Genomic DNA, 19,143 nt, shown 5'->3' on the forward strand with positions numbered 1-19,143 from the left:
TATTTTGGAAACTAAGCCGTTTAGGACACATGTTTATATGGACTTTTTTACTTGAAATAAACCAAAGAATCGCTCTGTTGAGTACGGACATACTTAACTAACACCCTGTATATATATATATATATATATATATGTGTATGTATATATATTTATTTATTCAACTACCTATTTTTTACAAAAGAATTCTATAAAATAGAAGATCTTTAAGATTTTAGAAAAAAAAACATTATTTACACTGCACATATACATTCATTTTCGATATTCTTTTTGAATTCCTTTCTTTTCATCTTTTAAACGTTGAAGTTTCGTTAGCATAATAAAGGAATAAAACCGCATATAGGAATAGTAATTTTTGTGCTTAACGAATAATTATATGCTTCATGATTTGTCGCTACGTATTACGTCTTATGCAGTTTTCGCATGGTGTCACGTTTATCCCTTATCAAAATCGTTTCCGTGAGACGTAAACGTGCTCATTCAGCAAAAACCAAACATAATCGCGCCCAAGTCAGACATTCCGTGATGAACGGAAGAATACTGAAGAACACAAGGGAGAAAAAGAGACACTCTTTTCTTACTCCTCGAAATCTCAAGAATTAAAAGGATGTCCATCATGATGATGCTGAGAAGATAAACGTGCAAGGTGATCTGTGCTCTTCTAACTACGTAGCTAAACGTGATTCAATATTCATCAAACGTGGCTGCTTGAAAATATAATAAATTATTCATGTTGTAATAAAAGCCCATAGATTCGAAAATCAATATCTAAGTTAACAAAAAACAAATTATGAATAATTTATTTCTGCTTGTATACGTTAAATATTCGACGATAAGTATACCTAATATATAAACAAATAGTCAATAAAACGCAGAATGTGTGAAACGTATAATTTGTATACATGACACAGAGTACTGTGTTGTTCTGTTTATTTCTCTCTCTCTCTCTCTCTCTCTCTCTCTACTATTACAAGTTAAATCGAAAAACATATCTATTATATATAAACATTGAGTAATTTTACGATTGACAAAACAATCAAGATCCAACATGTTAACTAACAAATAAATAAGTATATCAAGAGCTTAAAACAATAAAAATTGATTATCATAATAAATGACATTATTTGCCTAATATTATATTATTATATTTAAATAATGTTAATTGATAGTTTTTATAATTTACAGATTTATAGAAAAATAAGTTTTTTTATTTCGTACATTTATAAATTCTCTTACAAATCTCTAAATCATAGACCTATACATGAATACAGCTTTAAATTTTGTGAATAAATTCATAAGCCGGTATTCACGCCCGTTCTTATTTTAAAATCGTTCCGAGTAATGTCTTAAGATGCTAATATGGCTCTATTATGACATTTTAAGACTGTATTTAAGACAGATTTTTAAATATAAGAATCGACTGTGAATATCGGTCATAAAGTCATAAAACCATAGATCTGTAAAAAAAGGAAAAATCCATAATCTTATTTTCTTGAAAAAATTTTGCTAATGATTATATGAAAATATATACATTTCTTTAAGTTTTTTAAAACGCTTAAAAAATGTCATCATGCTATAAAATTGTACACAACATAAATAGTTGAATAATAACATAATATACAAAATATATTCTATTTAACACAGTATAACGTTATAGTCACATCTAACATACTACAATATTATACAATATTTTATCGTATAAGTTTACGATAATGAATATTCTATACAGTAAAACATAAAAAACTCACTGAACAAATAATTTATTAAAGACGAAAAATTAGAGAAGAATATTACGAAATTGAAAAATACTAGAATTTAATTTGTTGTATAATTAAGACAAAGATAAAACAGTCAAACAGAGGCAGTTGTTCGTATATTAATCTAATTTTCTCTCTCGACTGTTCCGATTACAAAATATGGCCATTCCAACTGAGAGATCTCATATTTGCCGTTCAAAGCGATATCGAGTATCATCTGACATTGTTCGTGCTAATACGACTTTTCAAGATATCTGGTAAAATTCCACGGATTTAGCTAACTCTAATGAGTCTAACCACGTAATTATCATGTACGATAATTATAGCATTGCTAACAATCCGATATGTCGCAAATATATAGAGAAACGCCCATCGTGACAAAATAAGATTGTTCTAGATAAAATAAAGTAGGTATACACGGGGACATAAATGCCATCCAAAATTGCACGCGAAGAAGATACAAGAAAGAATACGAAGGCATGAGAAGGAATGAGAAGTTATAAAAAGACATGGTAAGGCATTTGTGTCCCTCTGCGTACATACAACAAAACATATAACACTGAATAAAATTGCGTGCACTGCAAGTACTCGCCGAATTCATGATCGTTTTCTCTTCTTATAGACTTCTTAGCCAGTTTTGATCATGATATTTTTATGAAATAATCTGGTTATCTCAAGATGTCTTCGCGTATGTATACAATATGTCAATATGTCAATATTTATCAAATAACACATGTATATACAATTATATTAAAATATTTTTGTGCTTTTGTTAGATTGCTGCACTGAGAAAAAAGTTGTTTAATTTGACTAAATGCGTTTAGTTCTCATAATGATTTTTTTAATTCAAGTATTTATCATAAATCAATCTACAAGGACTCCTTACTATTCAAAAGAAATTTGGAGAAAACAGGGCAATAGGAGTCAGGCGCGGTAGTCATTGCGCAAATAATATACCAATATAACACAAACCTCTTTATTAAAAAACGCGTTTACATGTTTCGGCTCATTTTTGAGCCCTCTTCAGAGACAAATCACCCTAATATGTACAATGTGTGCTTAATAACTACCTTATCATGGTGAGCTCCACCACACTAAAATCTCTATACAAGAATTACACACAGATGAATGTTAAAAAGAAAAGAGAAAAATTATTGGAATAACCAGAGATAAGATTTTGAAAAACTTTTATAAATTTAAACTACAATGAAAGTAAGGAAACTCACCACGAGCATAAAACACCATATCGCAAACATTACATATAACAATTATTAGTTCAAAAACCAGTTTTTGACTTGTTGGTCAGTCAGATGAAGTATGTTATTATATTATACTTTTAAATTTAGTTAAAATTCTTTAAATTAAAAATTCTAAAGTTAACTTGTGAATTAACTAATATTTTTTTAAATCAATAACTTTTTTCTTGGTATAATATTATTGTTTTAAAACTATTGTCGTTATTTTTGTCTATGAAGTCAATCTTAACAATATCTGTCATTCGTCGAAAAGTAAATATCTGCCATTAGTTCTTACATTGGAGAAAATATTATTTTCTTCCAATCCTTCTTTTCCCATTTGTTTATAATAAATATCTGCATAGAATAACAAAAAATCTTTTTCTATGCATTTCTTTAGAGAGAGACAGAGAGAGAGAGAGAGAGAGAGAGAGAGAGAGAGAGAGAGAGAGAGAGAGACTCATGACCTACCCTTAACTTCGCATAGATTTGTTTTCTTGAGTGAGCTCGTCAACAATATATTTGTTTATACCGATACAATTCAATCAAGGTCTCGAATGACGAGAAAGAAATTTCCGTCGTTATCTTGGCGTCTGCTGGCGCTTCGTCGATTAACTTACGACGATCGCTGTAGAGAGAGTGCGAGAAAGAAAGAGAGAGACAAAGAAATGTGATGGGTGCCCTCTTCTCATTGATCCCCTCCGGGGGATCGGAGCAATATGTTGGACGCGCCCCCAGATCTAAGCAAGCTATTGGGCCAATTAATCGCGGCGAACGAAGACGCCGGCGAAGACGATTGACATGATAAGCACGCACATATGTAATTGTTCGATTCAGGGCCGCATATATATTGAAGGTGTGAATCGTCGGGGGTTGCATTTTTAGATTTAAATTTTGAATACCAAATATAATAAGTTATATATTAGAGAATGTAAGGTTATTCGCTAACAGAAAATTTCAGAAGCAGTCGTTATTTTTTAGTACATTGACTACTATAATGATCATTGATGGCCAACGCTATCAAAAACTTTAAAAGCTAAAATAGTAAAATAATTTTATTCTAATCTAGAATAAAATTTTAAGAAATACAAATAGCTAAATAGCAACGTAAAATAAAAATGCATTCAACACAGTTTACTCACGAGGATGCAACTTTAATTATATTAAGTATAATATTTTATACAATACTGCATGGCGTACGATAAAATCTAAAACATAAAATCCGTTGGACAGGCAAGGTCTTAATTTAACTTTTTGCGTTGCATGAAGGAGAACCTTCTTTGCGAAGATGTACTTCACGAACATCTGATATGTTGGGAATTTGTTTCAGTATTTACATACAATTCTGATCCGCAGTAAGCAATTTGACATAGTTTCCTTTATACTGCTGAGAGTTAATTTAATTTATGGATTTGCGATTTTGAAGTTTGATATTAAGATCTTGATAAGGGAATGTACTACTATACATTATAAAAGATATATTAAAAAACTAATGTTACGTTCCTGGGATTTCGCACAATGATGTACTACTTGAATGATTACAGTGAAGTTAATAGCTATATATCCCGTATGTTCTTCATCCTATTGCGTCGGATAATTCATGGATCTCTTGGAATTTTCCAAGCTTATCAGCATTATTAAATCTTACATTGTTGTGAGCGTGTAAGTAGTCTGTTGCGTCATGATAAATTTACTTCAATCGTATTACTCTGACGTAATGCCCGCCAATATATTTTGATTAAATCAGGTTGCATACGCGAAGCGTTTCATTTCATCAACGATCATATTTGACTCTATTTATGAATGACATTTTCTAAATTATATAAACATTTGCAATAAATCATGTGATATATTAACACGATCTCTTCTGCAGTTTTCATTTATCAATGTTTTTACTTTGATAAGATCTCATTGTGTCATTTCTAACATATAGATAACGATGTTACAGAAAAAGTCTAAATTACAGTTTGCGAAGAAAACGAAAATCGTGTGCACTCATATTTCATTAAAATATATTCACGGACGTTACGTTGGCATTAAACAATTGTAGTCAATTCATCATGATAAACAATTGGAGATTTAATTTAAGTTCGATACAACAGTCAAAATTAAAATTATTCACTATTTTTCCATCAGACATATCAATATTTTCTGTGATTAAATAAAAGCGCTTTCTAAAAATATCATTTAATACAAATAATTAATATGTATTATCAAACTATGTGTATATGATATCCTAGAATTATTAGATACCTTACAACAGATGTCTTTGACTCAATCAATTTGCGCTGATACTGATTATTCGATGTTATTATCGAGTACTTATTAAGTATCGATACTTGACAAAATTATCAAATATCGATAAATGCAATATCTATCTATTTTTATACAATAGAAAAGATAAAACATTGACACATTATTATAAAACAGGTCTGTCCTATTTGAGCTCCAGAGCCAAAACCATCGATGCAAAAAAAATTCAGTGTAAAATTTCGGAGACTGCAAAGTATCGATACTTCTGAGTGACACTTATCAATACTTTATAGTCCCCGAAATCTTACCCACATTGAATTTTTTACATCAATGGCTTTGCGTTTTGGCTCCAGAACTCAAATTGGACAGGCCTGTTATAAAGCATTCTTTCAAATATAATTCTAATTACGATTAATATTAATTTTAAAACGCCAACGACATACAAAATATCTAATAAAATTTTGAAAAAATTTTAATGGCTTTAAAATTTATTAATTCCAGATCAATATAAGATCACGTGTATCTATTTGCATTTAACATATTAAAAGCAGCTCGCGTCGCTCGCGATATAACAAGGGCGTTATTGTACGATTCCGTTCATCAAGCACTCATTGTAAGCATGGCGTGGTTCTTTAATCCGCACGATATCATTATCAACCGGGATGACGGTCAAATGATCACAATATGTTGAGTTAAACTGCGAATATGTCGGCGCGGAAATTTTAACGCGATCGCCGTCTGTATCATGGGATACGTTGTTTTGGTTACTTGTACATAAATGTGCCAATTATCAGCCTCTTTTTCCTGTTACGAGAACAACAGTAATCACCGCGTTATCATCGGGAAAATATTCTCAAGTACATCAGGAAATGCGCTCGACATAACGCGAATTTAATAGTAAAGTAACAATCGCGCTTTTACTGAAAAAAATTTTGTTCATTTTTGGTCCAATGAATGATCGTTAATCAATGTCCGACTTAATGTCCGACTTAATGTAGTTAATTCATTGATACAATAACTGGATTTATTTATACAACTATATATTCATTCTTGCAATGAATTCTAGTAATAGTTTTATAATCTAAATCATTATGAGAATTCATTGGACTAATATTTTCATTATTTTTTCATAATTTAATGAATATTTTATTGTATTTAAGTACAGTTTTGGTTCAGTATTCACGACAATGACGGCTATTTCGTCACGGACAATCGCATCAATTCTGCGTGGTCACGAATAGATTTGCAAGGTTAAAATAAATCGAGAGCCGCCTCCCTGGGATAACTTATCGAACGACGTGGATGAGCCGTGTTCATTGCTGTTTGTGCATATACGTTGTATACGGAAATACACATTACGAAATAGCCGATTCTTCGATATAGCGATCGTACGCACTAATGGTACGTATTAATCATTCGAATGTTCAAGAAAAGCTCCTTGCTTCAATTAATTAATTGCCGTGCGCTCATCGAGCCGAATTGGCCTTTAAGTTGATGGGATCACGTTTGGTCTAACTATAGAACAATCGATCAACGAGAAGCATAGAAAATTTTATTTTTAGACGGTTTACGATATGGCTTTATTGAAGCATTCTCTACAAGAAAACGAGTGTTCATGAAAGTCGTTTTCGTGCTCAAGTCATTATTATGAAGAATAATCAATTTGATTTTATTTCCTTAAGAAGAAATTGCGTAGAACTTTAATAAAGGGAAAGGCAGAAAAGGCTTATAAGTATAGTATATTTAATAATTATTATTTGATAATATTAGACAATATTATTTTGTGATTAACTATAGTCACTGCTCTCGAATGTTTCAGCAACTTTGATTCTCGACCAAAAAGAAGATCGATAATTGTCACACACAAATTTTTATGATGCTAATAATCGAGTCAGTTTGTTTTGCGTCACAGCTCTTCCTAGAGACAAAAATTATCGTCTTTGTTTTCCAATTTATCGCAGTATCGACCAAGCGCGAACAGACAAATTGCCCTAATTTTCACGGACAGGTTTTTTCCATCATTCACGTCCAAGTGAAAACTATGAAATCGTTGCGTAACGAAGTAACGTAATGTTTCTGGAAGAGTACTGATAATTTCCATTTTTCTGATTAAATTATAAAAAATTATAATTTGAATTACGAAGATCCGTGATTGCGGTATCCTGATAAGCTGCTTTTTCGCAATATACATATACCTAAGATATGAATTATTATAAAATTATTTCAAAATCTCGACAAGTATCTTATCATTACCTGGTGAACATTTTTTTTTTAATTTTTCGTATAATTTTTAGAATTTTTATATAATTTTGTTACTTTAAAAAAAATTTCTCAAATTTTTTTATATAAATTGGAATACTCTTTAGAAGTGTCAGAGAAAGTCTAGAGATCTTTTTTAGAATTTTTCATATGTATATGTAAATTCCGAAATATTCTAAAAAATTTCTAAAATTTCTCATTATATAATTTCTGGAAAAAAAAATCTGAAAAAGTTTAAGGTAATTTTGCAGAAATATTTATAAATTTAAAATCTATAGATTCTAAAAAATATGAAATATAAGAATTTTTTTCACCAAGGTAAACTTAATTGTTAACAACATTCTAAGTAACTTAATTATTAACAACATTATAAGTGACTAGAAAAAATTTCCGTTTTCCTTAAAAAGACTTTACGATGCACAAATGCATTCTCTCGTAACGTTTTTACGTCATAAAAGAGAGGGTTTGTCAAAATCTTTACCAGGTACTTTTCCTTGGCCATTAATAACGTCAGTCGACCCGTTAGTTAACCCTGATCAATTGTGATTCGGCCATGATATACAACGACGAGGAGATCGCGTCGAGAGAAAAGATGCGAGCGTATGCATAACCGTGGAACGGCGCGACGCCCGATCGCGCGAGCGCTCGAGCGGTAGTGATGCACGTGCGAGCATTTGTAAGTTTACGGCTGGATCCTCACGCCAAGAAGTCGCGAACGAAACGGAACGGGTCAAGTTCACGAGTATCACCTTGATAACAACGTGACATCGACATAGCTCGAACTTCGCAGATAAAGATGAGAGAAAGAGAGACGTACGCGAGTCAACGCTTTGAAATAAGTAAACATTGGATAACGTGAGAACTGCACGCGATGCAAATACAAATTATCTGAGAATTATATCATTCTGGAACACGCCGCCCTATTGCACTTCAAAGATCGAATATCAAAAAGTAGGCTTCATACGGAAAAATTTCATTTTCGCGACTTCATATATACATATTGAAATATTGTATTCAATATCGAGATATTTATTATTAAAGAATTTCCTAAAATAGATACAATTCCATTCGACAATTCGTTAGACAAGAAATTGCTTCAAAACATGTAACTGAAAAAAAAATGCGTGACAAGTATCTTGTAGAAATTAGCCACATTTAGTAATAATAATGCTGTAAGTATTATTTCATTAAAAAAAATACAAATACAAAATCGTCTTTCACACAACGATTTATGCATCTCTAAGATTTCGTCTTACAAAAAGAGAATGAATATTATTAGAATAAGATAATTATTCTTTTCTAATTGCGTCTTGCTTTATATGTGACATCTTGAGTAATTAATTGAAACTCGTATGATAATAGTTATCGTAGATAGGTTTGCTATTGCAACGAACAATCGGAACAAAAAATAATTTACGATGCAGCGAATTGATATTCAACTAACTCAGAATAGCGCAGACCACGCATATTCAATAAAGTGTTTTGCATCTTTCAATAACTTTGGTCAACATATGCAGACGAGGTACTAACACCTTGCGGCTTACGACGGTAAACGCGTGTACCCACAAGTGACGTACATTTGTGAAGAGTATTTCTTTTTTATTGTACATTTATCTTGTTGTATAATGTTGTATAATGTTCGCTTTTGAGAGTGGAAATTTATTATATATTCAAAAACGAAATGCTTTGTTTTGCACTTGAGCTATTTTTACACAGGAAACCACCACATTTCAGTTAGATTATGTAAATTTCATTACATTCTGTATATTGAAGTAGGTATATTTAATTTTACAATGCTCAAAGTACGTAATACTTTGTATAACGGCGTTTCCCGTGATTAACAAAAGTTGATTCACAATTAATAGTTTCATCAAAAATATATAATTTCGACTCTCTCTCTCTCTCTCTTTGTCCATTTATAATGATATATATATTGCAATCCAACATATAATTCTTTGCGAGCAATTTTTTATTTTATTACGGCAATAACTTTTCACAATCTTAGCTGGTATTCTTGTCTTTTAGCTATAAATTCGTATTAAACAAATAATTCGAAACAAGTCCCGCTCTCAACATATAAATATGGATGAGAATCACATACGCAAATTTTGCTTGCGAATCTAAATTAAATGATAATAGGATATCTTTCGTAAGTTACTGTAAACAGAGAAGCATTTAAGAGTAGTACTACTTTAAGTCAATCAATTTCCTCAGATTTGTTAAGTGACACGTACATAATTGCATGAAGGGAATACTGACTCTTTGCCAATGTCAACTTAAAATGATCTACGCATTTTCCGGTTGAGCGCGCTTATTCCTGACCTTCGTCCTCACGGGAATAACATAGGAAACTTACCGATAGAACTCATCGTTTGAAGTTGTTAGAAAAGATTACTAACGCATTTTCGCATCAACTACTTTAAATAGATAAAGAGGAGAATATTCCATTGTATCCAAAGGAACAAAGAATTATATGTGATAGGAAAGCTTTTTAAGAGATTTCTTGATAAAAGAGTCATCAAAAATACGTTTTTTTTCAAAAATTTAACATTATTATAATAAGGTGCAAAGACAATATGTATAATTATAGATGTATAAATACAAAAATTTTAATTAAGAACATCTAAATTTGTATTGTAATCAATAGTATCACAAATATTTAACATTGCAATATTATAATAGACGTCATTTTTAATTTGAATGTTAACCTGAAACGAAAAATTATATCAAAATTGCATTTGTTTATTTTACAAACCAATAAAATTTTATTCAAATCAAACGATTTCTAAGTAAGGATTTATAAAAAAAAGCGAATAATTTTTAATATATCTTATATACATGCTAACTTGCCGAAATAATTACTTACAAAAGCATTACAAATTAGGATCATCATTGTGCAAATCGAGCTGACGTAAAAGCGTTTAAAAGTGTAAAATGTAAAACGTATGAATATGAATACCTTATCGGGATGCGTCGTGGTTACTTTAGAAGTGTGCTTTGCACAGTGTGCTTTGTACAGTACGCAGTAGTAACAACAAAGAGATAGACCGCATTTGTTTGTTTTTCGCTAATACAAGAAAAGTTTTTGCGATACATTCCGAAATTTTCAGTTCCATAGCGTAGTAACGACAAATCTTAGGAGCGGATTTGATTTTATCCAGACCTCGTTTTTTCAAGAAAATGGTAAGATTTTCGTATAAAATATTTTGACAAACATTCGATATATCAAATTCATATATGACATTTTATCTATACCTAAGTTTTCAAACGCTACTTTTTAAAATAAGTAATTTTTTTTACAAATGAATCTTCCAAAAATAACAATTGTACAAAACTTTTTATATCATCGTTTTCATGTTTTCATGTACAGTCGTATTTTTGTATTAATATTTTCATATGAATATTTTTTGCGAAAACATCTAAAGTGTTTCTTGTGCTTCAATTTTCGAAATATAATTTTATTATAGATATTTAATCTTATGACATATATATGTGTTTCATAAAAAAAATAAATCTAAAATTAAATGTTGTCAATACTCTTTTTATTATCCTGGAATAAACCAATTTATCGCTCATACAATGTTTCTGTTCTATGCATGTAGCCATTATTACGAGTTGGAATCATCGAATCTGAACATCATCCTTTCTTAAAACAAATCTGAACCAGAGAGCTTTTATACAATACTAAATAAATTCCATTGTAATATGCAATCCATCAATATATAATAATATTCACGTACATCGTATCATGTCATATACAATAGAATTCTTCATAAATTTTTAATATTTTTTTCTTTTATGCTTTTTAATCATAGTTATTATCTATAATGTTTCAATGCAATTAATAATTTTACAATTATTCTGATGCCCCATTTTTTTTTTCTTAAATGACAGCTAATTTTCTTGTTACATTTCCTTTAAATTGCTTTACATAAATTTAACGATATTAATATATGATATCGTAGAAAGTTGTGAAATAAGTGCATTTAATGGGATATAATTGTTTCATCGAAACACGCGTTCGACAAACTCATGGTATTTAAAACGTGACGTGTTGTTGCAGTGCAATATACGAATCGCAAATGAAATTAATTAAAGTGAGATGTATTCTTTGAATGGAATCGTTCCAAAAGTGGGGTGGGTGCAGTCGTTTGAAGACCTTTGATCGACGATCTCACAGTTGAAAGCCCTCGTCCTTATTAATATAAAACGTTACTAGAAAGAACGCACATCACTGCTCGCAGTGATACATCAGCATATTCGATCAGCAAATCGTAATAAAATAATATTCTAAATAATAGAATATGTAAATATAAAGAATATTGTGTGCATAATATAGCAAGAAAACTATATTTTTCGACAAACTCAAGTCGGTTATTCTGCGTAAGAACTTCAATTTTCGCTACTTAATTTTAATATTTGATATCTTGAAGTCAGGTGACAATCCAAATTGCAAATTCCTTAATATACCTTATTATAGTAATAGTTATAATCAAAAATAACCTTTTTATCAATATAAATAGCTTCTATTTATTTAATGATAAAACTGATATGCAAATTACGAAACTGCAAACAACAATTACACTGTAGCTAGTTTGCATAGACAGTATACGTGAATTATCGGTCGGGCCAATCACTTTCTTTTTTCAAGCATAACTGATTAGAATTCATGCAGGCCATAAACTTGTCTGAAATGCTGCTAGTATCTTGTGATCCTTGGTGCACTGTTATTTTTCATATTGATTGCAATTTCAATAATCTTCCTTCCGGTTTGTAATTCCGCCAATGATACGGAAAGTAATCGATTGCTCTTTTATTGACAATAATGCACGTTATTTCCTGTTAAAAATATAATAATCGTGGTTTAATTTTTCAGTCGTTAGTAACTTTTTCTAGTTCTAAGAATTAGAAAAGGATAAAGAGTAAATTAATTAAAGTTAATCTACATTGAGATAGAAACAGGAATAAAGGACGTGGATAATAACTGTTATATATTCTTGACGGACAAGAAATAACGTGCATTATTGCCGATAAAAGAGCAATCGATTATTTTCATGCTGATAAATCGCATCATTCATGGAATCACAAGACGGAAGGAAGATTATTGAAATTGCGATAAATACGAAAGATAACGGTGCATCAAGGAATAGCATAAGAGCTTTGTAAATATATCCGTGCGTTTGTCGATAAATTAGAGGTTCTCAAAAAGTTGAGCAAAAAAAAGTGTCTTAATACAGTGATCGAGAACTATACTTATTTTTTACTTTAATAAAAAAAGTTACAGATTATGCACACTTGCTATGAATGATACTTGTAATTAGTCACTCATTTAGGTTATGCTTCAGAAGCGCAAATATATAATCAAAATATATTTTTAATTTAATTTAAAAGAATTCACTTTATCAAAATTTTAATTTAACAGCTAGTACAGGAATATTGAAAACTGTTTTAAAAAGCTATTATCTTTCAATAAAAAATGTAACAAAAATATCAATAAAAATAATATTTACACATGTATTCCTGAATTACGCTATATTTTATATAGTGTATATAATATTATATGTAAATTATAGCGTAAATAAAAATCATACATGTAATTATTGACATATTTTCTTCTACATTCATCAAATTCACGGTCGCGAAAGTTCGTATCGGTATCAGATAAAATTTGATACATCAAAATTTCAGGAAAAAAAAGTGAATACCTGAAATATTATATTAGTCCGATAATTTATGGTGCAAATTTTTTACGAAGATATGTATAATATGTTTGATTTATAATTTAATTAAAAAAATTGATCTCTCTCTCTCTCTCTCTCTCTCTCTTACAATAACATGAGTAAGAGAAAAAAATATGTATTTGAATATAATATACATATAAAATTTATAACAAATTTATTTATATTATTTTATTTACATACTATATATATAAATATACATACATATTTATACATTTTATGTTTTTGTTTTTATTTTTATACATTTTATATTTACATTCATATGTAGGTTAAGAAAAAAGAATAAAAATGATACTCGTGTAATTAAAATAGAAAAAATCATATATGTATATAAAATAAAAGAATGACATTTACGTTATATGCATTATAAATATTGTAGATAATTCATCATACAAACGTTTCATTGTAACAAAAGAATTTTTTATTGCTGAAATTATCAACAAGATTCGGAAGTTGTTTTTCTTATTAACTGTCTTTCACTTACAGTTAAGAATTGCTTAGCTTGCTAACGACTAAACGCTGAGAATAACAGCCGTAGACTCTCTAACTGGATTGCTAAGAATTAAGCGACACATCATGCTGAAGGCACGTACCGCAATAGTTCAATGTCTGTGGCTATTCTAAGTACTCGCTAGGAAGTACTTAGACAGAAAAGGTGATTATAAGAGACTATAACTTCCGAGCTTTTCTTATCAGTATCTTTTGATAAACTAAATGACTAATGAATTTAAATATTAACACGCGTAATAGATATATGACTGATAAGAGTCTAGATATAGAAAGCTGATATGGACCCAATAAAAGCAGTATCAAATTAAAAATATGCTAGACGAATGTTAAAGGAATCGTCTATCCTTCAGCATTATTCGCTGAATGCGTACTGCTGTTGTATACGCGATCGTGTAAAAGGATCTGTGGCCAGAGAGGCAAGAGGAAGAGACGATACGAGACTTCCACAGCAGGGATGTGAAGCGTACGTGCTGACAGGCGTGTACGGAGACAGGACTGGCTACTAACATATATGGTGGAACGAGGTCGAACGTCTCTCGAACCTTCCATGGGTGATCGAGACTGCGCCGTTTGAACCTATCTCGATGAGCAATGGTTACAAATATCGCTTGATCCATGTCTCATCAGTTCACCATGCGTTTTAACGATATAATCCTTCAATTTTAGGCTGAAGCACATTACGATTAATTATATATGTTTAAAAATTTCGCCTTTTTCATTTATTATCGTTTGAAGAAAATAGAAAAATGAGTTACTTAATTTGTTGGCTGATTATATTATCCTTATTTTCTTGCCGTAAAGTTTAAATGTATTTTAAAAATTGTTCTAAACTAGAAGAATAAAAAATGTTAAGGCTCCTGAGTAGTCACCGCAATCATATTGAATCTTGACGTCAGAAGCGAGGAATGACACGTTAATTTACGTTGCATGCCATTTATAACTAAAGACAATTTGGATAAATCTAAATGATAAGATTGCTTTAAAACATTTGTAAAAATCGATGAAAACTATGCTTATCTCCCCGACAGTCAGTAAATAATTGTAAAAAGTGATAAAAGGTACGTATAAGTGAAAATAAGCTATGCATGTGCATTGAATAAAAGCACTTCATGTGCCTTTTATCACTTTTTACGATTATTTACTGATTGTCAGGAGGGATAAGCATAGTTTTCATCGATTTTTACAAATGTTTTAAAGCAATCTCATCATTTAGATTTATCCAAATTGTCTTTAGTTACAAACGGCATGCAACATAAATTAACGTGTCATTCCTCGCTTCTGACGTCACGATTCAATATGACTGTGGTGACTACTCGGGAGCCTTAAGAGTATGGTACTTGCTCTTCTAATAATCTAGTATTAGGGATTAAGTATGTAAAGAACAAATATGTAAAGAAATACCAAGGCTTGGAATTATGTGGAGGAATATATTTTTATTTTGAATTTATTTTAAAGTTGAACGCTTCAAACGCTGGGAAACGCATTTTATACACAATGAATAGCGTGAATAGCACAACTTTCAAAAAGATCGATATCTATTAATGTATAATATATTAGGTGCAAATGGGATAAATGTGAAAGATCGGTGCAACTTGTCCCACAAATTATCATGTGAGAATGCATAAATGACGCGAGCGCTACAGTGATATACGTTGCAAAAAGATCTTGTTGATAGTTGACAAGCATGTACATTATTATGTTATAAATGTATCATCATTATAAAATTATTAAATGTAATAACACTCGGAAATCTTTTTATCCCAATCTTTTTCTTTTTTGTTTTGTTAAATTTCGAATTTTTAGCAAAGAAAAAATTATTACGGTCTTCCATCGATAAAATGCCGTCTTTTTTGTAGCATTATAAGTATATAATTAATTGAATGTCACAATCAATAATTTTACATTTAAATTTTTTTAATTTTTATTAATTTTTTTATTTTTATTAAAAAATTATATCAAAATATCTTATTAATTTTTAATTTTTTAATTTCTTTTTCACACATAAAAATGTTTTACAATACCGCGAAAAATATGCGAATGTGTAATCCTATGAACATAATAATTTGAAATATATTTTTCATGATGCAATTAATATAAACACAAATGTTCTTTTATAAAATAATAAAGAATACTCATTTAAAAAAATTTGTTCCATTTAGTTATTATTGAAATCAAACATATTGATAGTGACAAATCAGGGACCGAAACACGACAAATTTATCAATGGATGATTTAAAATTAATCTACGTTTCATAATATTTATTTAAAAAAAAATATTCTCAGTTCCGATTAATAATAAAAATATAAAAAAGATATTAACTTCATAACGATATATCTCATGAAATTAATATTTATCTAATACATATATTTGATATTTAATAATTAATTACAAAAATTTAGTCATCTCGAGTTGCTAATAAGATTTAAAAAACTCAGTTCGAAATCCTTTTCGCATTTTATAACAATATAAATAATTAGTAAAAATTAAATCATTATTATCTGGTTCGGAACCAGGGTGGATGAAGAGATTGTCTACTAAATTTGTTAAGTACAGATTCGAAAAGAGCTAATAAAGAAATTACTAAAAATAAAAACATGAAAGATTATGCAAAGCAAAAAAAATAAAGCCATTTAAAGAATATGAACCATAGCGAGAATTCCTTTGAAAGTTGAGTGCCGACGGCTTGAAACAAGTCTATGAGAACGCGTTAACATCTATTCATCTCTCTCAACGTGCTTTTATAATTTATAATGTATTGTTCTCCAGAAAAATTGCCCATTGTTCACTATATAAACGCAACAGAAGTTTGGATTGTGGACAAGCACACCTCGCAATTTATAGAAAAAGAGACGCAAGAAAAAAAAAAGAAGACAGGAAGAAACTTTCGGACGCTGATTTAATATCTAACCGGTTACATTTAGATGATCAAGTCTGATGCAACACAGCGCGGCGCCAAGCACTCGGAACGAAGAGCGTGGGTAACACCGAGGCCTCGCAGAGATCTGATAAATTCGCGCGCGGCGTGTTGCAGCTCCGTCGCGTCGCCTTGCGTCGCACCGCTCCGCGCTGTGCCGCGACGCGACGCCGCGTACCGCGCGAAAACGCGTCCCCCCCCTCCCTACGGACGCGCAAAAGAGGCGTGGTTTATGTTCGCAGCGGTGTGTATAAGAGACAAACCTCCCGAACCGATTAGCAAAGTTCCCCAAAACACACGTAACATCAGACTTTTCCATGTCAACCGAGCCGTAGGAGCGTAACGACCGGACGATTGAGAAAATCGACACGAGACGTAAACGACAACAAAACGGCATATTTTGGAGACGTCAACACACCGTGGAGAGAGAGAGAAAGAGAGAGAGAGGGAGGGAGAAAGAAAAAACAGAGAGGATAAATCGAGATTCTTGAACCCGTTCTCGAGCGACAATCATCAGGAATTCTCGTTGTTTAAATACACCGAGAACCCACACGTCATCGACGATAAGGCCACCGATAGGCGACGTGTAAAAAGAAGAATTTTGCGGTCGCGAGAGAGAAGAATCCGATTTTTTTTTTTTTGTGAAAAGGAATTTCCTCACACGTGGTGGGACCCCTTTCCCCGGTAGCTTTCCGAACGAATTCGTAGACGGGAGCAACAGAAGCGAACCGCGGCGATAACTATACTATATCCGCGACACGGAGCCGGCGTAGTGGTGCGGTGGAGGTGGTGAATCACGGAGACAGGTAGCGAGCCCGAGAGAACGGTTCTCATTTAGGCTCCGATCGTTCCTTGCGTCACATCTCTCGAGGGTGCGTAACACCACGCCAACGTTCGCACACCTGGCTCTCTTGCCCGACGACGCACCAACGTTCGCACGTATACGCACGCACGCACGCATTCATCCAACTAAGCCACTCCATCCGATCGATCGACCGACCACCCACGCACGCACGCGGAGTGCCGCGACTACGTAGACGCGATACGCGGTATCGAACGCGATCGATCGAAGACGCGCGGAAAGAAAGCGCGTTTCAATCGGTCGCAGCTGTTGTCAGCGAACGACACGGTGACGACGACAACAACAACGACATTCTGTCACACGACGTTCGGGGTATCCTGCCCGCTGTCATAACAGAGCCACGTGTGATCGGCTACGACGTGCGCGCGCGCGCAAACGAGTACGGGATAACGCACGCACGCACGTATAATATACATACGCGCGCACCTGCGTACGTAGCCACCCACGCACGCGTCCGCCGGCAGATCAAGGCGCACTGCACGCGCCGGTCGCACATTGACGAGAGAGGAGTCGCGCGCGACCTAGCCGACGGCCACCCATATATCTCATCGGCGTCGCTCGTGAGGGGCACCCGAAGAGGCAGGCCCAACCGAAGCAGCTGGAAGTAATTCTTATTTGACGGGATAAGCGGCCGATAACCCACGACTACGACCAATTTAAAGGCTCGCGCCAATACCAGGCCAAGTCACGACGACGACGACATCGGAGGAGAGTCCCAACGACGACACCCAGCAGCTGGTCGTTTAGAGACACACTTGCCCGCGAGAGAGACGCGAGAGAGACGCGACAGAGTGTGAAAAGCCGCACAGTCGGCGCTCGTCAATTCTTCCCCTTTCCCCCTACTGACGACAGTACCTACGCGACGACAGGATGCCCGGCTTCCAAAGGAGACAGATGATGCAGCCATGGCCCCTATGCCTGCCGCCCTTCGCGAAAACGAAGGTAAGACTCCTGCACGCCGCCGGCCGGGTAACCACCGGATGGCGGAGACCGCGCACTCCCGGCGCCGCTTGTTCTCATCTAGGTTTCTCTCCGTGGCAAGCCGCGTCCGGTTTCCACGGCAGGAGCCGGCCGTCGTCCGCCATCCTTCTCTCCGGTGCACCCGACGGTCACCCTCGTTCACTCATTCTCTCACTCGCTCATTCGCTCTTTCTCTCTCATTTTCTCTTTCCCGTTCTCCGTCTCCTCCTGCCTACCTCTTCCCCACCCTTAACCCACTGGAAATTTCCATTGCACCGGCGGCAAGCGGCTGCCGCCTCTACAGTGCATTTTTTTTTCTCGACTTTCCGGCCGCGACTCTCTTTTCCCGACCTGTCTTTCTTTCCTCTCCTTGCATCACCTCTCTCTCTCTCTCTCTCTCTCTCTCTCTCTCTATCTCTTTCTTTTGCTCCCCTTTCTCTTCTATTGTCTAACTTTGATTAAATTTTCAGTCCCTTTACGCCTCGTTTCCACCAATGAATTTAATTAAAAATTATTTTTCATCTCATTCTCTAATTCTTAGAAAAAAATGAGGAGTTAATTGAACCGAGATTAAAGTTAAACTATTTGGTGGATATTGGTGGAAACGGGCGTAAATCGCGAATGACAAACTGTTGGGTTATGAATAGTGACATTTTT

General features: G+C 33.2%; 2 protein-coding genes across 2 annotated transcripts in view; one reads left to right on the forward strand and one right to left on the reverse strand.

Moving 5' to 3' along the window:
- Positions 1-19,143, reverse strand: part of LOC108725934 (Regulator of cullins 2) — a 52,913-nt gene that overhangs the window by 2,716 nt on the left and 31,054 nt on the right. The window lies entirely within an intron of this gene.
- The window catches only part of LOC108725933 (Trehalose transporter 1-1), a 30,289-nt gene continuing 28,071 nt past the window's right edge, over positions 16,926-19,143 (forward strand). Inside the window, exon 1 of the mRNA XM_018453250.1 lies at positions 16,926-18,468. Within this exon, the coding sequence (XP_018308752.1) occupies positions 18,397-18,468 (72 nt within the window). The 5' untranslated portion in view covers positions 16,926-18,396. The remainder of the gene's footprint in view (positions 18,469-19,143) is intronic.

This window comes from Mycetomoellerius zeteki, unplaced genomic scaffold (assembly GCF_001594055.1).
Source record: "Mycetomoellerius zeteki isolate Tzet28-1 unplaced genomic scaffold, Tzet1.0 scaffold369, whole genome shotgun sequence".
NCBI classification, from domain to species: Eukaryota; Metazoa; Arthropoda; class Insecta; order Hymenoptera; family Formicidae; genus Mycetomoellerius; species Mycetomoellerius zeteki.